This window comes from Colobus angolensis, unplaced genomic scaffold, assembly GCF_000951035.1.
Source record: "Colobus angolensis palliatus isolate OR3802 unplaced genomic scaffold, Cang.pa_1.0 Scaffold78, whole genome shotgun sequence".
In the NCBI taxonomy this organism is placed as follows: Eukaryota; Metazoa; Chordata; class Mammalia; order Primates; family Cercopithecidae; genus Colobus; species Colobus angolensis.
In genome coordinates this window covers 8078425-8106399 of record NW_012121598.1, presented here as the reverse complement: position 1 = coordinate 8106399, position 27975 = coordinate 8078425, and the positions used below count along the sequence as shown (strand labels likewise).

At 46.0% G+C, this 27975-nt stretch overlaps 1 protein-coding gene across 1 annotated transcript in view; it reads left to right on the top strand.

Annotated features, from left to right (window-relative positions):
• The first annotated feature begins 234 nt into the window (after nt 1-234).
• The window catches only part of ONECUT1 (one cut homeobox 1), a 34736-nt gene continuing 6995 nt past the window's right edge, over nt 235-27975 (top strand). Inside the window, exon 1 of the mRNA XM_011928642.1 lies at nt 235-1467. Coding sequence (XP_011784032.1) covers nt 363-1467 — 1105 coding nt within the window. The 5' untranslated portion in view covers nt 235-362. The remainder of the gene's footprint in view (nt 1468-27975) is intronic.

Sequence of the window (27975 nt, the reverse complement as noted above, 5' to 3'; positions counted from 1 at the left end):
GCCTCAGAATTTTAAGAAAGAGAGGGGCGAGAGGTGACCGGGGCGGGCGGGCTGGAGCACTGCGCTCTCCCAACGGCGCGGATCCTTTTTGGAAATTAATATTAAAAAAAAAAAAAAAAAAGCCGAGGACGCAGAGGGGAAGGTGGGGGGTAAGAGGGAAGGAGACACACACACACACGCGCGCGCACACACACAGACACACACACACAGAGAGAGAGAGAGACAGAGACAGAGCCCCACAGTGAGAGGAAGGAAGGCAACAGTCGCCAGCAGCCGATGTGAAGACCGGACTCCGTGCGCCCCTCGCCGCCTCTGCCTGGCCACATCGATGTTGTGTCCGCCGCCTGCTCGCCCGGATCACGATGAACGCGCAGCTGACCATGGAAGCGATCGGCGAGCTGCACGGGGTGAGCCATGAGCCGGTGCCCGCCCCTGCGGACCTGCTGGGCGGCAGCCCCCACGCGCGCAGCTCCGTGGCGCACCGCGGCAGCCACCTGCCCCCTGCGCACCCGCGCTCCATGGGCATGGCGTCCCTGCTGGACGGCGGCAGTGGCGGCAGCGATTACCACCACCACCACCGGGCCCCCGAGCACAGCCTGGCCGGTCCCCTGCACCCCACCATGACCATGGCCTGCGAGACTCCCCCAGGTATGAGCATGCCCACCACCTACACCACCTTGACCCCTCTGCAGCCGCTGCCGCCCATCTCCACAGTCTCGGACAAGTTCCCCCACCATCACCACCACCACCATCACCACCACCACCCGCACCACCACCAGCGCCTGGCGGGCAACGTGAGCGGTAGCTTCACGCTCATGCGGGATGAGCGCGGGCTGGCCTCCATGAATAACCTCTATACCCCCTACCACAAGGACGTGGCCGGCATGGGCCAGAGCCTCTCGCCCCTCTCCAGCTCTGGTCTGGGCAGCATCCACAACTCCCAGCAAGGGCTCCCCCACTATGCCCACCCGGGGGCCGCCATGCCCACCGACAAGATGCTCACCCCCAACGGCTTCGAAGCCCACCACCCGGCCATGCTCGGCCGCCACGGGGAGCAGCACCTCACGCCCACCTCGGCCGGCATGGTGCCCATCAACGGCCTTCCTCCGCACCATCCCCACGCCCACCTGAACGCCCAGGGCCACGGGCAGCTCCTGGGCACAGCCCGGGAGCCCAACCCTTCGGTGACCGGCGCGCAGGTCAGCAATGGAAGTAATTCAGGGCAGATGGAAGAGATCAATACCAAAGAGGTGGCGCAGCGTATCACCACCGAGCTCAAGCGCTACAGCATCCCACAGGCCATCTTCGCGCAGAGGGTGCTCTGCCGCTCCCAGGGGACCCTCTCGGACCTGCTGCGCAACCCCAAACCCTGGAGCAAACTCAAATCCGGCCGGGAGACCTTCCGGAGGATGTGGAAGTGGCTGCAGGAGCCAGAGTTCCAGCGCATGTCCGCGCTCCGCTTAGCAGGTGAGCCGGCCAAGGAGCTGGGCGCGCGGGAGATAAGGTACACGAAAGCCGAAGGGACCAAAGGAGGGAGGGTAGGAGAGAGGGCTGGGTGCGCTTCATTCCGCCCACTCCTACCCCCAGAAGGGGGACTCCCTGTGCCTGGAAGGGCCAGCACAGGGCTGTGGGAGCAAATTTCCTACTCTAGGGCTCAGTGTGTTGGGCTGTGGAAGGCTCCGAGAGCTAAGCGGCGGGGCCTCGGCGACTGAAGAGGCGCATTTGCGCTCAGGGACAGCGAGGGAAGCTCGTACGGCCTGAGGCGGAGAGAAATCCCCGCACCTGGTGAGACACTCTGCGCCACCTCTCAGTTCAGCGATCCAGGTTTGGGAAGAGGGAGGCAACGCGTGCGTGGAATCGCACGCAAATGTTCCTCGCAGGTAACTCTGACACATCCCAGGCGCTGGACTGGAGCGTGCCGGAGCTGCGTTGAGGTTTAGCTGAACTGGCTGCTGTGATCCCCTCCCGCGTTCATTCTTTTGGCGCTGGCTGGAGTGATCTCAATCTAAGAGTGTGGGCAAAAAGTTTCAAAGCCACTGGGCGATGGGTTTGCAGCACAGACGAGGTGTAAGGGTTAGGACGCTCTCTGCGAATGGAATTGGCTGTGGAAAGGAGAGGGGGACTGACCGTCCCAAGGTCCCAGTGAGAGCTGCAAAGCAATAGCCAAGTCCGGGGACCGCCTTCGCTGCCGACTCCCTGAGGACTTTGCATTTTGTTTTATGATTCCTCTTCGCGATTTTAGTCTGAATCCCCGTGCGGGAGGGGGATTTGGGGGTGGGAGTGTGTAAATGACCCCCAAGTCTGCGAGCAGAGGTCTCCTGCCCAAAACCCCAAACCCCAGGGGTTTCTGAGTTCAGCGGGAAGGTCTCCTTGGCGGGGCGCAGACACCGCTCCTGGCTCCCCTAGACCGCGGATAGGCGGAGAAGACAGCTGAGCCCAGCCCGAACCCCACTGGGGATTTCAGGAGGATTCAGCGACCCTTGAGGGTGGAGAACATGAGGGGAGGTAGAGCTAAGGACAGCGGAGGGTGGCCTGGGTTTGATGAGATCCAGGCAGCGGTTGCCAAGTTGATTGACTCCTGGTTCATGCCCCCTTCCCCCCGCCCCAACTCCCTAACCCCCACCTCCGTCTTAGCCCGGCGCCCGGGCCTGAGCCTTGGCGAAGAGAAAAGGTAAAAGCCGGAATGAGGGTTTGTTAATTAACTGATCGTTCTCCATTAATTCGTCCCTGGAGAACGAGAGACAGTCAATCCGCTCTGAGCCGGGGGCACTGAGCCGTTTCACAGTCTAAAATCAAAGCGTGAGGCCAAAGCCCCCTCCCCCAACTCGTGCCTGCCAATGAGAAGCTAGGGGGTGGCAGGTGCCGACCAGCTTGTGATTCGTGCCCCGAAGCGACCCAAAGCGTTCTTTGGGTTTGGGCGCTCCAGGCCTCCCGTCCCAAAGCGCCGCGCTGGCTGAGACTCTGCCCTGCCAGGTTTTCCAGCCCAGCCCTGCCTTCGTTCGCCCCAGGCAAAGTCCTCATGCAGGTTCCTGCTGGGCGCCCCCGTGAATCGCAGGCTCCCGGGTTTCCACTCTCTAGTCCTTGTGCTAGAGAGTGAAATATCTCCATATATCCACCCGTGGGCTGCCCACAAGCAGCTGAGGTTCCGGAGGGAGTGGGTGAAGGGGCTGCTCCTCGCCTTGACAGCTTCGTCTCTCCAGAGCCCAAGGTAGTGCCTTTTCACACACTCACACCACCCCAGAGCCGGGCTTCAGGGCCTCTTACCCAGGCAGTGCCCGCTGAAGCCAACGAGTGGGGCAAGGGAATGTGGGAAGAAGATAGAAATGGAGAAGGCCACCCCTCCAGGAAAACTCGGTCCCCATCCCCCACCCCCGCCCCCCGGAGGCTCTTGCTCTGGACTTCAATGTCCCTCCTCCCCCCCACTGCCTGCTGTCGCCCCCTGGAAGGACAGACGGACACGTTCTGTTCAGAGACAACCTCTGAACCATGGAAACCTGGCCACAGGAGCGCCCTCTGACCTCCAAGCGTGGAGAGCTACAGAGCGGAGCTCAGGGGACGGCACTGTGGAGGGGGAGGGAGCCTAAGGGCTGGGACCCGCACCCTGGAGGCGCAAACCTGGTGCCTGTCAGGTGTTCGTGGCACCCAGGAGGCTATCGAAGGAGCGCCTGCCTGGGCACCCAGCAACCTGTGGAGAGCCATGCAGCCCTCGGCCCCAGACCCATGGCCTTTTCCTCGAAACAGTGAAACATTGGAGACTCCAGCAGGGCAGACATTTGGCACCAAACACCCAGCCGACTGTGTCCTGAGACCCTGAGGAAGCATGTCTATTACATTTTTGTTTCCTTAACTTAAAAGTGATGGTGGAAAGGGCTAGGATTGAGGGCGCTGTGTTGGTCCAGGAGGGGCCTCCTGCAGGGAACCAGGAACAGTCTCTTCACAACCTATTTTTAAGTGACTGAAGAACGAGCCTTCTCATTAACATTTTCATATTGTAAAAAGAGTGGGGTTATTTTCTGAACTTTCCAAATGAGCTCTAGCGGGCCAAGTGCAAGAACTTTAAAACGAATTGCAGAGCGCCTTGGCCATTCCTACAGGACATCAGTGCCTGCCCCCCACCACCACCACCACCACCAGCTCCCATGTGAGGAGGAGCCCCTGGCAGCTTTCCTTGCTGTTGCGCTCAGAGACCCTCCCCCAGTCTCGTTGCAACCACCTTGCGAGGTCAGGGCTCACTGAGCCCGGTTCCTTCGCTCCGCAGCAGGAGAGTGGTGGCTTCTCCACGCCCCTCTGTCCTCCAGGTGCCGGCCGCCTGTTGCAGAGGGTCAAAACCCTCTGCTCGTGGCGCTGTGTTTGGGGAGGCGCCTTCCGGTCACGAAATAACAGCGGCTGGTGGAAAAAGGGCGACAGGAGAAAATTCCCACCAATTAACTATCTCTTAAAAATCAATATATGTTCCCTCCATGTACTACTTGCTGCTGCCCCATTAAAGAGCAGAGCGACAGGGTTCTCGCCGCGTCTCCTCCCGGATGAGGCGGGCGGGTGGGTGGGTGGCGCGCCTCTGACGTGGGCGCCTATCAAGACGCAAGATTAGTTTCCAATTAAAGATTCCAGAGAGCTTCGGCCACACGGCGGGGGCTGCCGGCTCAGAAAGAGACTGCGACACGCAACCACCAGCAAGCTCAGCACCGCGGACCCAGTAGAAGGCTGCTCGCGCAGGCCCGTGGTTCGGGCGGGGGTGGGTGTTGGGCACTCCGACCCTGCCCGACTTGGAGGGGAGGAAACCTCCAAACCCCGCGGGGGAGTTGGCGGGGCCTCCAGCACCCGGACTGCGCCCCCTTCCCGTCCAGTGTTTGCCCCAGAAAGACCTGAAGGAGGACCTGAGCCAGAAGGGAGGGGTTCGGTCGGGAGGCGGCCATGAGAAAGTCTCGCCCAGCCCAACCTGGGCTGTGTTTGCCCTGAGTGGCCTTGTGGCCTGGTTGATTGATAACTGGCCCCCGCACAAGTCCATTTGCTTTTTTGTTAATATTTATCCCAGGGGTGACATTTCAAATGTCCCCCCGCTTTTCTGGGCCATGGGAGCCAGGCAGGAGTGCGGGGCCCTAGGCAGCGCCCTTCAATCCTTGAAGACTACTGGCCGGGAGAGAAGCCAGGACTGGGCGTGTGGGACGCAGGAGCTGGAACAGGGTTTCTGGGCCCAAGAGTTGGGGGAGAAGGCGTCAAGAGCAGCGATTTCCTCACGCTTCGCGTCTTGGCCCTGCGGGTCTGGTGCCGCGCAGCTGCTCCCAGCCCGCTGCGGCGCGAACAAAGGGCCGGCAGGGCGCGACCGACCGTGTCCGCCTAGGAGCCCGGGGCGAGGGGCGCTGCCAGCGGGGAGCGCCTCCTCCGAAGGCCTGGGATGACCTGCTGCGGAGACCAAGGAGTCTCAGAGCCTACCAGGCCGAAAAGTGGCAGTGCGTCCCGGTAGTCGGCTGGGGACCCTCACACACACACACACCAGCAGATTGTAAAACCAAAAGGTCTCGCTCTTGCAGGCAGTCACCAGAAGGCTCTGCGTGGTGCCTGTCTCGCGGCCGGTGTCTGTCCCCTCGAGGGTGTAGGACCATAGTTCCCTCTATGTAATTCTCTCAGTGTAACGGGTATAAACCGGGCTGAGGAGAGGGGGGTGCCCTTGGAGATAAGAAGTGGGCTCGTGGCAACGACTGAAGCAGGCGAAACCTACTTCTGGGGCTTGAGGGGGGCTGATGGCTGTTGTGTGGCGACCTTGGTGTCAGCGCAGCTAGGATGCCTGCCAGAGACAAACTCCACTACCTGTTCGGAGGTATGTGGCTATCCCGTCTGGGGGTGCAGCCCCTATAGCCTTGGAAGCATCCGGCGAGGGATCCCGGTAGTTGGGCGACCCGCCTGACCCAGGGCACAGGAGTTGCTAGAGACCCAGTCCCGACATCTCCGCTTACAACCGACACTTGAGTCGGACAGTGCCAACATGGCACGGTTGTGTTGTAGCAGCAGAGGACTCAAATCCCAGGATGCGCCTCTCCTTATCTGCAAGCCTCGAGCCCTCCGCGCTCCCTGCTTCCCTCCATTCGGCTCCCTTTCTTGGGGTAGCCGGGCTGTGCTAGGGGAGCGGCGCGCGCCCCCTGCGGGCCGTCGGGGCCGGGCGCCCTGCGAGGGTCAGTGGTTCAGCCCGCGGCGGAGAGAAAAGGGATGCTTGCTGCGTCTTTGTTTTTAGAACGTCGTTGTCCTAGTGAATTTCAAAACAATAACTATTTTGATAGGAAGAAAGTGTGAAGGAGGAAGAGAAGGCTATATAGAGGGTATGTTGAGGTCCCCAACAATGCCTGGGTGTTACACAATTCATGAAAACAAAATTCTCATCCCCCGAAGTACACCCCAGCTCTAAACTCCCCAAACAAGATGCGTACTTGGATTTTGTATCCAAAGTATGCTTTTGTTGGCATGTTTTCATTTAAGAAAAGCGGGGTCAGAGTAGAGAATGTGACCCTGGCGGTCTGAAGTCGGAGGTTGGAGCTGAGGGATATAATACCCGGCAGATTGGCGGTTCCTTTGTTTTGTTGTTTCCTCTTCCCGCAAACTGGCCCGAGTCAGGAGGCAGCCTTGAGGCCTTGAGCTGGGAAGTCTTTGTTTCCTCTCGTGTGGGGTGAGTGAAACGGGCCTTCGGAGGCCGACTGGCCTGGAGCCCTGGCGCGGCGTCAGGACCCTGGACAGGGTCCCACCGCCCTGTCGCCTGGTCCTATTTCTGTTTGCCCCTGATAGGCGGATAGAATGTCTTTCGGAAGTCATAGTAAGAAAACAAAAATTAACAGCTAAAGTTCCGAAGTTTATAATGGCGTAAGGCCCAGTCAGGAATATACACTGGCACAGTGAGGTAATCGAAAAGATCAAACCTATCCTCGTCGATCGGGTGGTTGATCTTTTTGTCCCTCCACGCGGCTTTGTGTGAGTATCTGAGGGCACGTGCACACCTGCTTATAAAATCGGAATTCGCGTCCCTGTGGGTGTGACAGGGGTTGGATCATTAAGCTAAAACGTTCAATTCAGTCCCTTTGATCCGCGCTGGGGAAAATCTATAGTCATCTCTAATCTACGAGGTCTTTAAGGAGGTTGTTACACGAGCTGTTTTGATGTCATTATTTCCACATTCATGGCAAATTCAGCTAATCAAACAAATGCTGCTACCCCAAGTTATCAGAAGAAATCGTTCTTACAGAGCATACCAATAAAATTTATTTCTGATTTTCTTGTAAGACAGAAAATCTTCAAGTCTAATAAAGGCAGGTAATTAAGAAGGAGGCTCTCCAGTATCCTGCTCCTCAGCTTGAGGCCTTGTTCCTCAAATGACATTGCTCGTGCTCTTTGTAAAGTCCATATATTGGAATATTTAAACACGGACTTAATATTTTAAATCAATCTAGGAGTCTTGATGGGTTGAATGAAAAATGACTAATTTCATTTCAGTGCCCATTAAAACAGCAGAATTTCCACACTCTTGGTAAAATTGAATGGCCCCCAACCTAAGGTAGCAACAGAAGGAAGGTGTTACTGAAGTTGTGGTTGTTAGAGGGTGCATTTCTTATAATGCTGGAGAAAACATTTAACAAATATTTATTAAATAATATTCTCATTGTGTCCCTATTTAAATAAGATGGATAAGCATCTTTGGGAGAAGAAAGCCACATTATTTCTACATGAAAAATGTCAGTCTCATAGAGTCCAGTAAAAACAAAAACAAAGTATTTCTTATGTGAATGGATTTAGTGCACAATCATAAATTCCTACCTTCTATCAATAGGTTTGTATAGGTTCTTATTTTAGCACAAGTATGTTAATACTAATGAAGCTTAATTTCCTCCTGAGATAATAAGATTGGGCTAGGCAACTAGACCAATCACAAGACAATCTGATTATTTTGATACAAACATAAAAATTATTTATCACAGGGTCTTGCTATAGAAGCATCCACATTTGTCTCTTCCAAGAGATGTTACAGTATCATAAAATTGGAACAAATTAACTTCTAGAAATTTTCTTCTCTTAATGGCTAATGGATGCTGGGCTTAGTACCATGATGATGGGTTGATCTGCGCAGCAAACCACCATGGCACATGTTTACCTATGTAACAAACCTGCACATCCTGTACATGTACCTTGGAACTCAAAATAAAAGTTGAAGAAAAAAAAAGAAATGTTCTTCTCTTTTAGATGAGGCAATTTAATAAGACAACAGCTGGACAGAACTAGACCCTAAAGTACAACCCATCTCATTTGTCATAGTAACTGATAAGGAAGAAGCTTAAGTTTTTTGTGCACATTCTATTTGTTGGGTACTGCAATAGGAACATAGATGTTCTCATTGAAGACTCACCATTTATACCAGTGGTTCCCAAATCTTACTATACATTGGAATCACTTACAGACCTTTAAAAAACTGATGCCTAGCTGCAGCTTCAGATATTTGTATGTAATTGGTACAGGACGTGACATGGGCATTGGGATTTTTATAAACTCCCAGGCGATTTTGATGTGCAGCCAAGTTTGGGAACCATTAGTCAATGTGGTGGTTACCGCTTTTTTCCCTGTTGCTCTCTTCAGTGAAGCTAAATAATTTACTTGTGATAACACCTCTGAAAAACAGTGATGCCCTGAGCTCAGCTTTCCCAGTTCAAAGCCCAGAACCTTTTATCCTCCATCCCATGCTTCTGTTGCCAGGACAGGTGCACCAGGTTAGTGGAGCAAGAATGTGGAAATAACTGATTCAAAAGTCTCTACATAATAAACTCTTGAAAATAGAGAAAGTGTGTCTTTCATTTCAGACTCTCAAAGAGAGTCACTTATGAGAACTTGTTTCTTTTATACTCAAGACTTGTAAAAAATATTTTTTATTATTCTTTTTTGAAGAAGCGGCCAGAAAATGCAAGGAAGTGCCAGAGGTAGATGTGGAATCCCAGTCTCCCCATCCATTTGTTCATTTAAACAATTATTGATGGACAAGACCTATCTCATTAGATGTGCCTGTAGGTGAAACTGGTCCATTTTGTCCCTTGCCTTGGAAGGGGGCCCAAGGGCCCAGATCTTCCCATACCTTCAGGCATTGGCATTCTGATCTGCACTTGGACAGCAATTACACTTCTTGGCTCCACGTCAGTGCCTGCCTTGCTATTTCAAAGCTTGTCCGTAACTCACATTTTAGGGCTCTGCACTAGAAAGTAATAAATTGACCAAAACTCAGTATATAGGCTGGCAGTTGTCTAGAGGGCATCTTGCAATTTCTGTCAAACACTGCGTGTTTCCAGTCTCCATGTGTTTCTCATCTTCCTTTGCATATGCCGCCGTGGGATACTCAGAATCGACGGTTTCTGATATCACTGCTTTCGTTTTCACATCTGGTGATGATCTCATAGTCCCAAAGAGAGGTTATCGAAGGAACGCAATAAACTATATGCTTTTTGCTTTCTTTCCTGTTGTCTTCTAAAACAGATCAATGGGGAAATTTAAATAAACAAACGAGCGAAGCGCGCCACCTAGTGACCTCTGTGTTCGCTGCAGCTTCTACGACTGAAGCGCGTGAGAGGAGTGGCTAACGCGATTCCAGTATTGATGGAGTCACAAAAATCGTTCATTAAGGCAATTTAATCTTTGCTATTAAATGTCTTTTCAATTCATTTGGGGTAATTAAGATGCAGTTAAAGTGATTAAATTCTAATTACTTATGCTAGACAAAGACATATTTGTCACACTAATGCGGTTAACTAAGGACTCAGAAAGAAAGTTAACATTTACTTCAAATGATGCAACTGGAAAAATCAGTTCCTCTTTTCATCATTAATCCAGTGAGCTGGGTGATTATGTAATGGCACTACCAGCTCATTAAAAGGGGAAGTGCTGATTAAAATGACTGCTCGGAGGAAAACTGGAACCAGAAGTACCTCAGTACTGTTTGGTCAGCATTCCTGCACAAAATTGCTTGGTGTTCTTTCCCTCCAAGCCCCCTACCCTAGAGTAATAAACAGCTTCTGAGTTTCATCCTGACATTAAAAAAGGGCTGCCTCACAGAAAGCTTTTAGCATTTGCCTGCAGACGTTGTTAAACCAAAACATATGTTTAAATGGTAAAAGGAGACTTGGTGTAGAGAGGACCAGGCAGATGGGAAGGGGTAGGGAGGAAGAGAATTCCTGAAGGACACAGCTCCAGAAGAAAAATTTCCACTACAGGCTTCGAAAGCCCCCTTTGTTCACACCAACACCCATCCTGTTAGGAAGGACTCCTTCGCCTCCCCAGCTCCACATTCACTGTCAGATGGTTGGAGACAGGTGCCTCTGCCCTGGACTTATACCACATGCGGTTATTATGCACACTCCGAAGAGCGCTAAGTACCTCTGCTGCAGATTGCTCTCTTTTCGGCGTTTTCCCACATTCACATGTGGATTAGAAACCATCAAGTCAGTGAGGCTATTTTGCAATCATCTCCGTAGGTCGTTCCCAGAATCTTAGTATAGCCCAATTATGAGTGCTCCTAAAGGGAAGATGATTTTAAACGAAATGAATTTAAAGTTTTCCTTACTCACAAAAATGGCTTTTTAAGGAAGTGCCTAGTCTTTGGCTGGTGGTTATGGGGAATGATCCAAGGACAAGAATGATCAATCAGATAATTGGGGACTGTTTTTCCCCCAGGAGACCAGTATCTCTTAGTATAGTTAAATTTGCATATTGAAACTGTAATTGTGATTTATTTATCCCATCGAATAATATCACCCCTGTTTATAACCAAAGAAATGAAAGTTATCAAATTTATGTCACTTAAGTTAAACAAGTATTTTCTTTTTAAATAAACTGGTCTGCCGGGCACAGTGGCACATGCCTGTAATCCCAGCACTTTGGGAGGCTGAGGCGGGCAGATCACGAGGTCATGAGATTGAGACCATCCTGGTCAACAGGGTGAAGCCCTGTCTGTACTAAAATACAAGAAAAAAATAAAAGTAACCCAGGTGTGGTGGCCTGTGCCTGTAGTCCCAGCTACTCAGGAGGCTGAGGCAGGGGGATCACTTGAACCTGGGAGGCAGAGGTTGTAGTGAGCCGAGATCGCACCACTGCACTCCAGCCTAGGCGACAGAGTGAGACTCCATCACAAAATAAATAAATAAATAAAATAAACTGGTCAGTTATTTGAATATTTACAGAGTCATTATTAATGTAATGGATCGTATTATATCATCTTCAATTACAAAAAAAAAATTCCCTCTCTGGATTAAGAATCAAGTGCCCCAGAGAAAGTTTCCTGTAGTAATTAGCTCTTAGATATTGTCAAGTAATGTAACCTTTCTGGGCCTCAGTCTCAATAAATGTGGAATAAAGGATTTGGCTTTAGGGTCCCTTCCAGGTGTCACTGTCTATGGTTGATTGCCTTCTATGATGACTGTGTATCTATCCATGGGGGAAGCTTAGTTGGGACCCTAGTCTCTTCTAAGTTTAGTGCCATGTCTGCAGTTTCAGGACTCAACAACGTGTAAGGCTCAGGGGACCAGTCCCTTGTCAGGTGGTCAGGAGTAAATAACCTATCCAGGCAGGAGCTCTGCCTTCAAGCTCCAAAGTGCTGCGGCTTGAGATTCCATTGCTTGTGTTCTAGTAAGACAAACGTGTTGGCAAGGATATGGGTCATTAGGAACTCTTAGCCGCTGCTGGTGGAAAGGGAAGTAAATTGGCACCTTGACTACAAAAGAAAAAAATAGTGTCAATAACTTGGCATCATCTTCTCCACCTGCACCTACATATATCTAGCAATTCTACCCTTTGGCATATCTTATAGGTAAATTCATAAATGCTCTTAGAGACATGCAAAGACTGTTCATATCAGCATTGTTCCTAAGAGCAGAAAAACAGAAAAAGTCTAAACGTTCACTGACAAGGAATGCGTAAATAAATCACGATATATAAAAGCTATTTTTTAAAAAAAATGAGTAATAAACATAAATTTAAAGGAGTAGTTACCTCTGATAGGGGAAGGCAGGAAGATAAGAGGCAAGAACACCAAGTAGCTTCACAAGGCAACTAACATTCTAGTTCTTTTGTTGAGTGGTGGGCTCATAGCTGCTCATTTTGTTACTGTGCTTCATATCTTACATATATGATATATATTGTTTGGTAGGCAGTGATTATTATTTATTTTTAACATTGGGGAGGTAAAAACATTGTTTTTGTCTGATTCCCCAACCCAAGCAATTCGGACCAAGCAAACCTCAAGACATACTCTATTGTCACTTAAGCAGGTTCTAGCTCCATACTAAATGTCAGCTCTCATAGGAATTATATTCAGCCAATTTGGGACAGGAGGATAAAATAAGTAAAAGAGAGAATTTCGTTAAATATGGAAAGAAGAGTTAATTCTTTCACTCATTTGAGCTCCTGCTGTAGCAAGTTCCGTGCTCAGGACTGGGAATGGAATGTATAACACGCTTTTTCTTTGGAACTCACAGTCTAGCAGGGAAGAGGACAAATAGCTGTTTACATGTTTCGTGTGTATGGGTGTGTGTTTTCCAGGAAGGACAAGTTTAAGGTGTGATGAAGGGACGGTTTTGAAGATCTGGAGGATGAGTAGGACTTGGGACAGAAATGGAGGAAGAGGTTTCCAGGCAGAGGGAACAACAGCATGCGTGGGGGCCCTGGCTAAACTCCTTTTGCAGAAGAGCTCTTAGGTTGGAATTACTATGAAGCTAAAAGCTTGTTCCCTCCCCAGCACAGCTAAGTGACACAAAACATTGCCATCAATTACAAAAGCATTCTCCAAAGCTGTGGTTTTCAGTGGTGGGGAGCCATGGACTGAGGGTTTCACATTCCTCTAGAAGAGCAAATCAGATTGGAGGGGGAGAAAGGGGGAGAATATGTGCTGCTTAAAAAGTTTCCCAGGTGATTCTAATATAAATTCAAGTGGTGAATTAGAATAATGGCATTGAGAATTTAAGGGCAGACGACTCTTACTTTTACTCCCTTTTCTTATTTATTTCTGGAATAACCTATAGCTTCGTAGCTTACTCTGTGTATAACTGTGTGTTTGTGTGTGTTTATAAAATCTTTTACTTCTTTTGATCTTTTTGAAATCAAAAGTTCACTCAAACCTCAAGATCCTTACAGGAATAATTGATTCAACCTGCTCCTCCATCTAAAAAAGTTATTAATGTTCTATAGGTCCTCACTACTCAAAGCGTGGCTCCCTGAACAGCAGCATCGACCTCACCTGGGAACTTGTAAGAACTGTAGACCCTCAGGTTCCACCCTAGACCTACTGAACCTGAATCTGCATTTCAACAAGACCCCCAGGAAAATCTTGTGTCCATTAAAGTCTGAGAAGCACCACTCATGGCCATGTTACGTCACTCAAAAGGTCTGTTTTCCTTCATTCGCCCAAACACTGATCGGGTGCCTCCTATGTGCCAGGCACTAGGCTGAGTATGGGGGCACAAAAGAGGAATGAGGTGTCTGCTGTATCCTGGAGGAGCTCACAGGGAGGAAGCATGCAGGAAAATAAATACTGACAACGTCTCTGATCTGGGTAGGAATAAAGTTCTATGGGAGCAGGCAGGAAAACTGGAAAGAAGACTGAAAGGAGATGACAAAGGACCTGGTGTGATTGTGCAGCCGAAAGGAAGTTGTGACCTGTGGTGGAGTGAAATGATCAGATTTGTGCTTTTGAAAGCATGCTGGAGATGGAGATAATGGGAAGAAAAGTCACAGGGGACTAACTAGAAGTGGCAATAGATTCTGAGGGTCTGATTATATGTCATTGTCAGCAAAGGTGGAGAAACTGGGTGGCAAAATTTGAAAGCTATTTCTAAAGTCAAATAGACATGGTGGAGAGTGAAAATGGAAATGGAACAGGCTCCTTGCTTCTGGCATGGGAAGCTGGGTGCTTGGATATACCTTTAACTGCAGAGTGGCTATGTGGATGTCAATATCAAGATGGAATGTTTCAGAATAGCCCACCCTCTCAAACACATTCCTACGATAGGTGGGCTGTCTGGCTTCTGTACAGATTTGAGGTATCCAATCAGTTAGATTGTTTCTGTCTCACCAGAACCTGTTACTTACTAGGAGACACACGATGTGAGCACGATGCTAATGAGGTGAAGACTGTGGGTCCTTTGGGTCCAGTTTTCACTTCCTGGTGTAGGAGGGCAATGGTAGTTATTCACATTCCAGCCAGCCACCTCCCTGGGTACAAGGAGCCCTGAAGAACCAGTGGAAGGAGTTAGCCCAAATCCATCCCTGCTGTTAGAGAAACAAAAGTAACTCCCCAGTAATGGTAGCTCAAGAGCTGTCTATCTATAAACAAAGAACACAGCAGGGTAGACAGAAGCATAGACATGGGGGTGGGGCAGACAAATGTTGGAAAGTCCTGGTTCGAGTCACTTACAAATCTGACTGTGATGGAAACTAATCAGTTTAAAGGCAAGCATATTTTCATATGAAAACACATTTTGCTTTCCTCCAATCTAGTTATTTTCACAGCTGTTCCATGAGCAATAGATTTTTTAAAAGAATTGTTTTTAATTAATAAATATTTTGAACATATACTATAAGCATATCACTTTTTTTAAGTTAGACAGCATGAAAATGTATATGGAAAAAAACAAGTTTTCCTCCCAACTGTATTCCCTAAGTCCCCAAGTCCCCCTCCCTTAGAAGAAACCCCTGTTACCAGTTTCTTATATATTCTTAAGAGATAGTCTATGGCTTAAGTGTGTATGTGTTTGTGTGTGTGTGTGTGTGTGTTCCTCTTTAAAAATAATCAAGGGCCTCTCCCATCTCCCAAAAGATAACTTTCTAGGGAAAGTACTAAATGGCTCTTACTTCTTTTAATTATTTTGCCAGAAAATTGCCTCCCTAGAATATGCTGCCTAGTGCAATTATCTGAGTAATGAAATTAAAAGAGAAGTAGCACAGGGTGACTACCCCTCTAGGTAGGTTGAAAATGCTCCCAAGTGCTTCAATGGTGGTCCCCTTATTCTAGCTCTATTTTTCTTTTTGAGACAGTCTCGCTCTGTCACCCAGGCTGGAGTGCAGTGGCGCAATCTCGGCTCACTACAACCTCCGCCTCCTGTGTTCAAGTGATTCTCCTGCCTCAGTCTCCAGAGTAACTGGGAATTACAGGTGCATACCACTGCACCCAGCCATGTTTTGTATTTTTAGTAGAGACAGGGTTTCGCCATGTTGGCCAGCCTGGTCTGGAACTCCTGACCTCAGGTGATCTGCCCACCTCAACCTCTTATTCTAGCTCTTTTATGAAAGACAATTCAATGTGTGAAAGATGTTCAAAATGCAAGCTTATAAAATATTCAATCTACCATACAGTTTCCTCTTTTAAAGTAATAACTACACTCAGACACAACTACAATATCATTTTAGAGCACTACCTTCAACACAAGGGTGGAGATTTTTTCCAAAAAGTTAATTATTGTACCATTTATATACATTTCTTTGAAGTCTGCTTTTGTCATGATATAGCCTTAGTAAATTTTTTTAACATTCGTTTGATACTTACCATGTTCAAGCACCTTGTATCTTATTTCTTAATTTATTTTTTAATTCCAATGCTTTTTTAAAAAGTAACTTCTGGCCAGGTGCGGGTGGCTCATGCCTGTAATCCCAGCACTTTGGGAGGCCCAGGTGGGTGGATCACCTGAGGTCAGGATTTCAAGACCAGCCTGAGCAACATGGTGAAACCCCATCCCTACTAAAAATACAAAATTAGCTGGGCATGGTGGCGCTTGCCTATAGTCCAAGCTATTTGGGAGGCTGAGGCAGGAGAATCATTTGAACCCTGGAGGGGGAGGTTGCAATGAGCCAAGATCGTGCCATTGCATTCCAGCCTGGGCAACAAGAACGAAACTCTGTCTCAAAAAAATAAAAAAATAAAATAAGTAACTTCATTTCTTGTTGTAAAAGTATTAGTATTATATACATCCTTTGAGCTGGAGCTGCAGGGTAAAATACTAACAAAGAAAAAAAATACAAGAATCACCCACAGCACCCCATACAGATAATCGTGTGTGTCTGTGTGTGTGTGTGTGTGTGTGTGTGTGTGTGTGTGTATGTGTGTGTGTGTGTGTATCCTTCCAATCTTTTCCCTATGGGATGGTACATACTACTATTTTGCAACTTTTTAAATTAAAAAATCCTGTTATTAAATTTATGGTGGAGTATTTGAAAATACATAAAAGAATAATGGAGACAATAAAAAAAACTCTGGTAATTCCATCATCCCTGTCCTTTCCCAAATACATCATGAATAGCACTCATTTATTCAACATATAGATATAGAGAGAGGATATTTGCAAGGTAGCAGAGGAAGAGGCAAAAGCTATCCCTTTGTTCCTGGAGCACTCTATATTAGAAAATATTCTACAAATCATCTATTTCAGAGCTATGCTGTGCTATAATTTATTTAACCATTCCCCTATTTTTAGGCACTTAACTTGGTCCATAAATTGGTTGGGAGTCAAATTTTTTTGATTTCATAATATTTTAGAAATATCTTCATTTACATAGTCTTTCCAACAACCTATCATTGGATATTTCAGGTGTTTTCCAGGGTTTTTCATTTTGTTTTGTTTTTGCCATTATTAACTAATGGCACAGCAGTCAGCAGAAGCATACATGAAACTCTATCGAATAGTTTTTTTCCTCTTTCAAAAATAATTTTTCTTAAGCTATTATTTGAGAAATTATTTCTCACATTATTAAAGGAATACATTCTCCATATAGAAGCTTTGGAAAATATGAAACATTATAAACAATAAAACAGAATCAAAACACCCATAATCCCACAGCCCAGAGATAATAGCTACTTATATATTGGTTTGTTTCCTTCTAGCTTTTTAAAAGTACACATACAAAATACATCTAAAACTTTTAGTTTTCACAAAATTGAAAAAACTGAATTTACAATTAAATCTAACTCAATGTCATTAAACATTTAAAAACACTATATTTAACATTTTTATTTGAAAATCATTTCAAATTTATAAATAGTTGCAAAATTAAAATCCTACAGAAAACATCGGTATACTCTTTACCCCATTAACATTGAGCAATTGGTCAATTAACATTTTATCCCATTTGCTTTATCGTTGGCATGTGTGCCCTTGCCTTCATTCTCTCATGCACAGCCTTTCTTCACTGAGCCATCTGAGGGTAAGTTGCATACGTCATGGCCCCTTACCCCTAAATACTTGAATGTATTTCCTAAGAATAGGGATATTCTCTTAGATAGCCACAGTTCAGTTTTGTGAATTAACCCAGTCGTGTCCTTTCTAGCATTGTTTTCCTCCAGTGCAGGATTCAGTCTTGAGGTTAGTAGTCACATCTCTTTTGCTGCTTTTAATATGAAACATTTCCACAATCTTTGCCTTTTACAATATTGACATGCTCTCTTTTAAAATAAGATTGTTCTCCTTTCATGTTTACCTGATGTTTCCTCATGATTAGTTCGAGGTTGTGCTTTCTTACCCAGAAAGCTGCATAGGTGACAGTGTCGTTTTTTCAAGGGATCACATCTGAAAGCCCACAGTGTCTGTCTGTCCCTCACTTAATTGGTGAGTTAATTTTGATCACTCAGTCAAGGTCATCAAGGTGGTGTCTGATTTCTCTACTGTATAATCACTGTTTTATTTCCTTCCTTACAACTTATAAGCAGGCTATGGGAAAATGCTTTAAGATCATGCAAATATCCTACCCTTCATTGAAATTCCCCATAGATTTAGCTTCTATTGATTCTTGCCTGATCTAATCTTTGTCATCATGGTTTTAAAATGATTTTCCTCTCTAGCACTCCTGCCATGTTTAACGGTCAGCCTTTAGCTTTCTACAGTAAACAAGAGCCTTCCTTCTCTCTCACTATCCATTTATTATTGGAGTGGACTCAGGCATTCCTTTTTTTTCCAGTGGCTTACAATTCATTACTGTACTTAACTCTTTTGGTGCTAAATTGTCCCAGATTTGACTGATTAGAGCCCTTTCATTCTGACTCCTGTGTCCCTGTGACATGCTCACGTTTTTTTTTAACTTTCTGGCATCGTAAGATGTCCAAGTTCATTTGGTACATATTCTGCCCCAATCCTAGAATGTGCCACTTCTTTGATGAGCCCTGGTTTATCCTGGTAGGGAACAATGTTAGAGTCCAAGATGGCCTGGGCACTAAGTGTGCTCATGGCTATTAGGGTGACTTTGGTTTTCTACCCTCTCAGACAAAGCCAGGAAACGGATACATATACATTTATTTACACACACATACAAATATGTGTATACACATTCATACATACATAATATCCATGTACACATAAACATGCTTATATACATGCTCATGTACATACTTCTAAACTCATTAGTTCATACTAGTACCTCCACCTCCAATTGCAATATATCCTCAGAGGATTTTTTCCTGCCTTCCCCCATTCCCTATTTACATGTCTTTTCCTGCACAGTGAGAACTCTGGTACCCAGTAATGTACCTCTCTCCCTCTCTCTTTCTCTCTCTCTGTCTCTCTCTCACACACATTTATTCATTTGCGCAATCCTGTAATACATCTAAAATCATTTCAAAATTGCTTTGCCCATATCCATAAAATAAACAAACCTGTTTAAAAATGCTTTAGTTAAGATTCTTTTGCAGTTCTCTCTCCCCACCCCATCCGCCATATCCACACCCCAGCATCACTTGGGAGCTTGTTAGAAATCCTATGGAATCAGAAACTGGCTGGAAACTCTGGCTTGTTACGTTTTAACAAGCCCTGGAAGTGATTCTAATGCATGTTACAGTTTGATAAGCACACCCCAAAATATGCAGTTTGGGTTTGTATGTGTGTGTGCACTCATGCCACGTGTTATTATGTAAAATAACACTTTAAACATGCTCTAAATGTAACAACCCTAAAAACAAGCCCAGTACAAACTAATAGGGGTCCTGTCACAGCGTGGGTGTGGAGGTGCAGAAATTAAAACAAAAACAACAAAAACCCTCCAGTTCTTTAGTTCATCTCTTGGTGCCAGCCCGGTGGATAATAAGGGGTGGCACAGAAACCTTGTTCTTCCTCTTTCTGGGCATGAGATACCCTTACTTGCCCACAGGGATGCCCTTCAATCCCACAGCTCCCTCCCTCCCATGTTAGGCACTTGGCAGTAAATTCGGACAAGTCAAGATGAAGGAGGCCCTGTCAATTAGTGCTAAAAACTCACAGTCATTACTGTGATCTTTTCCTCCATTCTCACCCAACTTCCTCTTTCATCATAATCACAGAACAAAACCCTCTGCCTCCAGCAATGAACTCCGTGGACACTTCACACACATCTCGCGTTTTTTTCCCTCTGCCAGACTGTCTATGACAATCAATGCAGCTGGGTTTGACAAGTACAATTTCACTGCGGGGACAGAGGACGGTTACCTGGGCCTTGCCCAGTCCCACAGAAAGACCCCACAAAGCAGGCTTTCCTGGACCCGAAATCACAGGAATTACCTGGTATACTTCTCAAAGCACAGATTCCCAGGCCACTCCTAAAATTCTGATGTAGTCAGCCTGTGTTTTTGCCAAAGTATGGAGTAATTCTTTTGATCTTGGAAAGGTCTAAAATACTGTCCTAGGAGCAAGCGGCTCTCCAGTTTATTGGGCATTCAAATTACTGGGAAGCTTGTTTAAAATATCTGCTCGTGATGGATGCACCAAAATCTCACAAATCACCACTAAAGAACTTACTCATGTAACCAAACACCACCTGTACCTCAATAACCTATGGAACAAAAATGAAAAAAAAATTGTGATTATCAAAATTACATCTATTAATACATGCTCAGTGTAAAAAAAAATCCAGACATTACTTAACAGCATAAATAAGAATGCAAACAACATCTATAATCTCACCATTTAGGAAGAATCACAATTTATATTTTGGTATACATTCTTCTCAACTTTTTTCCATAGATACATACACACACACACACACACACTTGCTTTTTATGCAAAAATGAGATGATTCTATCTATGCAGTTTTGTCATCTGCTTGTCCTTTTTGTAAGATAGGATGAATAGTTTTCCACTGCAATAAATATATATCTACATCATTATTCTTAATGGCTATAGAATTTTCTACTATATTTATTTGTTCATTTATTCAATAAACGTTCATATATAGACCAAGCACTGAGCTAGATTCTGGGGATGTAGTCATAGGTAAGCAAGTCTTTGCAAACACAAATTTACCATAATTCCTTAATTAACTCTCTATATTTTTCACTACTATAAAAGGATCTATGATGAATGTGTACGTATATTTTTGAGCACTTGCCTGAAGATAGCCTTAGAATAAATTCCTAGAATTGTTAATTACTTGATCAAAAGTAAATATATTTTAATATTGATGTAAATGTCGATAGTCTTTCAGAACAGTTGTTCCAACTAATGTTCCCATCAAAAGTGCCTATTGCTCCTTATTCTTGTCAGCATTGAGGATTAGTAAGGTTTTAAATCTTTGCCAATCTGATAGACAAAAAATCAAAATAAATGTCCTCTCTCTCTCATAAACTGACAGAGAGTTCATATCCTTTGCCATGGATGTTCTTTTATTTCTGAGTGATTTGTATAAAGAAATTATTGTGTATTTTACAACTGCTTCTCAATTTTTGTCTTTGGATTTGGTTTGTGGTATTTTTAAGCCATATTAAAGTTCATTTTTTTCCACGTTAAAAAATTAATTAGAAAACAAAATATCTGCTTGCGAACCTCACTCTCAGAGACAGTAGGTATAGGATGAGGCTCCAAAATGTGCATTGTGAACAAGCCGCCCCTTTGTGCTCCCAGGTGATGGTGATATATTTGGGCCACACCTTTAATAGAGTTCACGCTCGGGACTCTCAGCCCTTGTTACTTAGAGTGCGGTCCTGGACCAGCAGCTAGACATCACCTGGGAGCTTGTTAGATGGTCAGAATCTCAGGGCCTACCCTGGCCTGCCGAATCAGAATCTTCGTCTTAACAAGATGTCCAGGTGATTTAAGTTTGAGAAGACCGATTTAGAGGAGTGGTTCTCAGCCTTGGCTAAGTATTAGAATCACCTAGGGAGCTTTCAAAAATCCCAGGCTTAGGCCTCTGCGAGACTGAATAAATCAGTATCTCTGGAGAAGGATCCCAGGCACAAGTGCTTTTAAAGTTTCTCAGTGGTTCCCATTTACAGAGAAGACTAAAAACTTCTGAGGGTCGTTCCAGTCTCTCCCATTGCAGAATGCAGGCCAGCCCGGAAGCCCAGGAGAAAGAAATGATGCCCTAACCCATGGATCCAGGGCTCTATAATAGCCAGAGGTCCTACTCAAAAAGCCCAGTGGCTTGCCAGAAGAAAAAGAAACAAAATGGGATAGCATTTCACCTTATTTACAAAGCATTCTTTGAGTCTTTCATCCCTTGAATTTGAATTTCTTCAAGACTATTCTGCTGGGGTCATCTCATTAATTTATTGTTAAGGTTTCTACCACACAGACTCTCTGGATATTTGCTGACATTATCCATAAATCTGATCCTTATCTCCTCTCTATTTAAGGCAGATATGGACCAGTCACCACCCAAACTTAGCAAAGACAGACACAGATAGTACACCTCTGCCCTCTGGTACTCAGTGGCCCCACCTGAGCACCTAACCTTGGGAAAGGGGGGCTGATTACCTACTCCCAACTAATTTCAATATCCCACTCCAAATTAATTTCCTCTGCGCCTTCTGCTCCTCCAGCTCTGTTGCTCCAGCCTGCTCCTTACCTGTCCCTGAGCTCCCTCCAGACCCAGTCATAGGAGTGGTGGCAATACCAAGGACTCAGCCAACCTTCACTGACTTCCCAGTCAGTGACATTTCAGATATATCCCCATATATTCCCCATATATATCCCCATATATTTCTGATATAACATTTCAGAAATATCCCCATGGTGCCATTAAACTGCTACAAAAATCACTATCCAGTAAAGGTATTAAGGCTAGCTCATGGAACTTCATTCTATGTACACATTTTCAAAACTTAAAAGACTTGTGTCTTTTGCATGTCTATTGTCTATGGAGCCACACCCAGCTTGCTTTTCCAACAAGGGTGCTGAGTATGCCGAGGAAATAATCCATGGTCTAGTGTTATGGACTGTGTGAGAGAGATGGGTAGGTAACTAATTATACTGTGGGGAAGGTGCTCTGTGGGCACAAAAGACAACAACTCTCCCTGGAAGGGAGAGGGGAGGGAGAAGGCTTAGCAGAAAAGTAGATGCTTGAGGTTGGCCTTCATTGCATAGGGAGTTTTTGTATGGAAAAGAGAAAAGGAAGGACATTCTGGATGCAGGAAACATCTTGGGCAAAGCAGTGGGGGTGTGGAGGTTCGTACCTAGGAATGACTTCTGAGCAGTGTGGCAGGAGCGATTGATATTGAGTGGGCAGTAGTAAGAGGTGACATGGGAAACGTGGTTGAGGTCAAAGTGTCAAGGTCCTTGAATATCATGGGAGAGCAGCCGCCAAGGGCTTTCATCTTGGGCTTTTGGGAAACCCCTGTGAAACGAATTGTACAAAACGCGTGTCATGGGAAGAATAGCATTTACAGTTTGATTCTACGGACAACTTTCCAGAAAAGCAAACTAGGAAAACTTCACTAATTGGAAATTAATTAGAGAACATGTCTGATGACTTAGTGAAAACTCAAGATTGTAGATTTTTAAAAGAAATTCTGTTTTATAACTCTCAATTACTGTAAATACTATAACATATACATCTATTAATTAGAAAAATGAGGTCGATAAGCTAAGACTTACAATTCACAATAGGCATAGATGAGGTAAAAATAAGCAGGTAATTCATCAGGTATGCTTTTTGTTTTGACTGTTTTGTGGAATTACCATTATAACTAGAGCATCCATATCACAGATTTCCAATTATTGGAGGCAAACTATTGAGAGTCTTTTTTAAGTGAGGGATACTGATGTAATAAAACTCCAACTGATCAGCCATTACCAGAAGTTTAGGAATTTAGAATTCTTAAAGAATTTAGAAAAATCCTTTTTTAGTTTTAATTTTTAGTTATGGATACATAATAGTTGTATATATGGGGTACATGTGATATTTTGATACAAGCATACAATCTGTAATGATAAAATCAGGGTAACTAGGGTATCCATCACTTCAAGCATTTATCATTTTTTCATGTTCAGAACGTTCCAATTCAACTCTTTTAGCGATTTTGAAATACACAATAAATTATAATTAACTGTAGTTGCCCTATAGCGCCACCTAACACTACATCTTATGCATTCTATCTAACTGTATTTTTGTACCCATTAAGCATCCCCTCTTTATCCCCCACTCCCCACTACCCTTCCCAGCCTCTGGTAACCATCATTCTACTCTCCATCTCCATGAGTTCAGGTTTTTTTTTTTTTAGCTTCTACCTGTGAGTGAGAACATGCAATATTTGCCTTTCTGTGCCTGGCTTATTTCACTGAACGTAATACCCTCCAGTTCCATCCGTGTTGCTGCAAATGACAAGATTTCATTCTTTTTATGGCTGAATAATATGTATATATGTATACGTACCACATTTTCTTTATCCATTCACCTGTTGATGGACACTTAGATTGATGCCACATCTTGCCTATTGTGAATAGTGCTGCAATAAACATGGCAGTGCAGATATCCCTTCAATAAATGGATAGAAATCAAAATTCTTGAGCCAGACTTGCAGAAAAGAGCCATATTGCCCTTTGCTAGTGACCAAACTAGCAGGTGCAAGGCTGCAGCTTCTCACTCCCCACCAGTTCCTTTGAAGCTGCAGTACAGGGGGAAAGCTTCATGGAGGGAAGGGTCAGGTTGATGGGTGTCTCTTCCTTTGAGTATGAAAACTGATGATCCTGTACTCAGGAAAACGTGTGCATGTGAGCATGAATGGCCAGCAAGAGGACGATGCCAGTGTCATTGGGTACTAAATGCATTCTTTCGACAAGAATTCTCAGCTGCTATTCTAATTCAGGTTTAGCCTCTATCACAGGGAAAACAGAACAAGGGATGGAACACAAAGTTTGTGGAGAGAAGAACTGAGATAGCCTAGAATCACACCAAAATAGCTGTTTGCAGGGTCAGAGAAAGCGAAAGCTGCTATGGTTCTGTTTCCCCGCAGTCTGTGCCTGAGGAGGAGCAGGGGCGCACCTCCCGATGTCCTCCAGTGCTGTCATGGGGCCCTGCGCTGGCTGAAATCCCAGCTGTACCATTTTGCTGTTGGGGTGACATAGGCCAGTCCCTTAACCTCGCCGAGCTTCAGGCTGCTCATTCGTCAACTAGCGAGAATAACAGTATCTCCCTTGTGCCCTTATTGTGAGGTCTGGTAAGGTGATTCATGAATGGGGCTTAGCTCAGGAGATGCTGTCCACCCCTCCCCCCAGGCCCAGGCAACCTTGTCCAGGGTTCCCATCTCTCCTGGGATGCAGCTGTGGAGCTTCACCTGGAGAAGGCAGGTCCATTACCACATTTTATTCCCACATCACTGACTCAGGAAGGACTCCAGGCAGCAGACTATGGGATGACAGGATTCTGTCCTGGACACCTCTGCTAGGGAAGCAGACCAGGGGCAGGGAGAGGCTGCAGTGACTTCCCTGACCCGGCTTTTGCCAAGGCCCTCTGCTCCCGCTCTTTCCTTTTCCATTGGGTGAGCTGCTTCCTTCAGCTTCTTCTCAAAGCTGATACACACAAGGAGACAGCCATCCCATGCTCCCCTGCACCCTTCCTGACATGAGACTACTCCAGTCCCTCTCCCAGGCCAGCATGGGTGTAGTGTCTGCTATGCTGCCAGAACTCCCTTTGTCTCAACTTCTATCCAGCCCACTTTCCTGGAAGGCCAAACTGCAGTCCTTTCAGCCACATCAAGACAGGTCTGGCTGACAACTGACAACTGCTTGGCTGACCAACTGCTGCTGTTCTGTTCACCTTGGGTGCAAGTCCTCTGAGCTCCACTTCCCCCGCTGCTTCGGCTTCGGCCCCCGTTTCACCATCCTGGGGGAAGCTTCCATGATGTGTTCACTGTTGCTGCCCTCTGCTTCCAGGGTCCAGTGAAGCTGGAGGCCCAAGTCCCCTAGTCCCCTACTCACCAGCCCACAGGCAACTTGCCTAACCTCTCTGACAGGGTTTCACCTACAATCAAAAAGAAAGAATACCCATTTCTACCTAACCTGAGTTTTGTGGGGATCACATGGTAAGGTTTTATGGAGGTGTTTTAACCACTGTAAAGCAAGACACAAGGGTGAGTTACGGTGATTATTCCCCACTGGGAATGTCTACTCTTGGCATGTTCTTATTAGGCCTTCCATGTGTGTGACCAAAAGAGTTTCCATAGCTGCTCTGGCTACCCACAGAGACAGCAAACACAGCTCATGTCCAGCGGGTTGTTTGGGCTCCACTTCCCTCTGCTGGCCGTCAGTTTCCAGACAATCTGTGCGGGACTTTGCTTCCCATGCAAAGGCTGTCCTTGCCCATATCAGTTACAGCTCACTGGTGTTGCTTTGCAAATGGCACATTGGGCTGTGCCCTCTGAATTTGCCACTTAAGAGCTCCTTTATCCCCCAAACAACTGGGGACACAGCTTATAAAAATATGCACAGCACAGTAAGATCACTCAAGGCAAGGCAGATAACATTCTGACCTAGGACTCCTGGAGTCTGAGCTCGAATCCTGACTGTCTCGGTCAATCCAATGGCTCTTTAATCTCCACAGTGTAGGTACTGGCCTGGAATACAGGCTCAGGAACAGTCCTGCCACGTTTACTTGCATAGCTCCCCCTTCATGTGTCTCTCCCTACCCCCATTGCATTTTACTGAAATCTGTTTATTTGTGTGCTCACTTGTCCACATACATTGTCTCTAAGAGTTTACTTTGAAAAACAGCTTCAGCTGACAAGAGAGGGTCTTCGGGCCTGAATGCACATGAACTACCTCTTGTCCTTTGCCACAGCGCAGAAAACGGTCTCTCTCAGTGGCAGGTAGGGGTGAGAGCAGAGGGCTCACCCCGTGTGCATGCCTGGCTGTCGCTGCTCTTACAACTTAATAGAGATGTAACTCACATACCATAGAATTCACCCATTTAAAATTATCCAGTTAGTCACAGAACTTTTCAACCACAGTCAATTTTAGAACATTTTCATCAGCCCCCAAAAAAGAAGCACCTTACCTATTAGTCACTCCCATTTCCCACCACCACCCCTTCAGCCATAAGCAACCACCAGCCTGCTTTCTATCCCTATGAATTTTCACATTCTGGCCCACATGCTTCTGGATATTTTTGTTCCCTACCCCTGAAGCCCCAAGCTCTCCTGAGCAGGGTTTGCAGGGATGTCACGGCCAAGCCCATCAGGAATCTGGGTAGCAGCCCTGGGCTGGCTCTTGAGAACTTCAGGATGTGTCTTGCCTTACCAGTGCACCCCCTTCTGACCCAGAGGCACTGGAGCAGCAAAGGGGCTGAGGGCCACCTGGACGTTTCTCTTCTAAATCCAGGCCAGAGCCCCCTTGTGTGACTCAGACATCACAGGCTTACCTGTGCAAGAACACTTGGCCCTGCAGGCTGCTGAGGGTTTGCAGTTTTCAGCATCTACATCAGCCTTTACGGTGAAGATGCTGCATCTCCAGCAGGCCCTTATGAAAAGGCCAAGTTGTCTTTAGATGTCAAGGCAGTTTCATGGTGTCCTGGACATCTCAGCCCTTCCCCTTTACTGCTTTCTGGCCCACTTTCTCTGCGATGATGTTAGGACAATATACTCTAGGGCAGCTATTTCGAGGGAGAAAATACCTGGCTAGAGTCCAAGGACTCACAGAGAGCAAGCCACATGTGAGTGGATAAGCTGCCGGCACACAGTTCAAGCCCAGCTCTGTGGCCACTGATAGTTGTGTGATCTTGACCAAGTCCCTCACCTTCTTTGAGCTTAGTGTCCCCAGCTGCAAAATGGAGTATGATGGCTCCTCTCACCTCACAAAATGGTACTAGGAATTAGTAAGATAATATCTTTTATGGTTTGAATGTGTCCCCCAAATTTCCTGTGTTGGAAACATAATCCCCAAATTCATAAAGTTGGTGGTATTTGCAGGTGCATATCCACGGAGCTGGGCCAGAGCTTGCATCTTCTGGGTCCAGGCTCATTTAAGAAGTTGCATCATAAGTTCATCTGGCTTTATTAATGCCTCCCAGGCCAAAATGTCTGTGCCCACATATTCCCAGACAAATTCTTGGCAGACTTTTGGATAATTCAATCGGCACTTTATACGTTGTAAAGTCCTTTGTATGATTAGCTCAGGAAAATGGATATAAGTTGGTATACAAATGCTTGAGTGACAACTGATCCTAAGATGTTACTATATACTATGTTTTATAAAGTGTGTTCTAAGACAGGGCTTCTTAAACTCTAGGTAGTGAAGGACTAGTTTGTTGGTTTGTTTCTAACTTCCATCTGTCCTGAATGAATACTTTTGATAATACAATAAAAACTATATTACTAGAAAAATAATCACACATTTGAATGTTGCAGCAATGTCAAACTGCCATAAACATTTGTAATTGCTTATTCTCAATTTTTTGTACTGACCTTGTTGCAGGTCAGTAATGGTTCACACACCAGCACAGGTCTGCCAACCACACTCTGAGAAACTGTTCTAAGGAACACCATTCCTGAGAGAAATTCCCTGAATAAAGAGTTATTGGCAGGGCACAGTGGCTCACGCCTATAATCCCAGCACTTTGGGAGGCCGAGGCGGGCGGATCATGAGGTCAGGAGATCAAGACCATCCTGGCTAACACCATGAAACCCCTTCTCTACAAAAAATACAAAAAAATTAGCCGGGTGTGGTGGCGGGCGCCTGTAGTCCCAGCTACTTGGGAGGCTGAGGCAGGAGAATGGTGTGCACCCGGGAGGTGGAGCTTGCAGTGAGC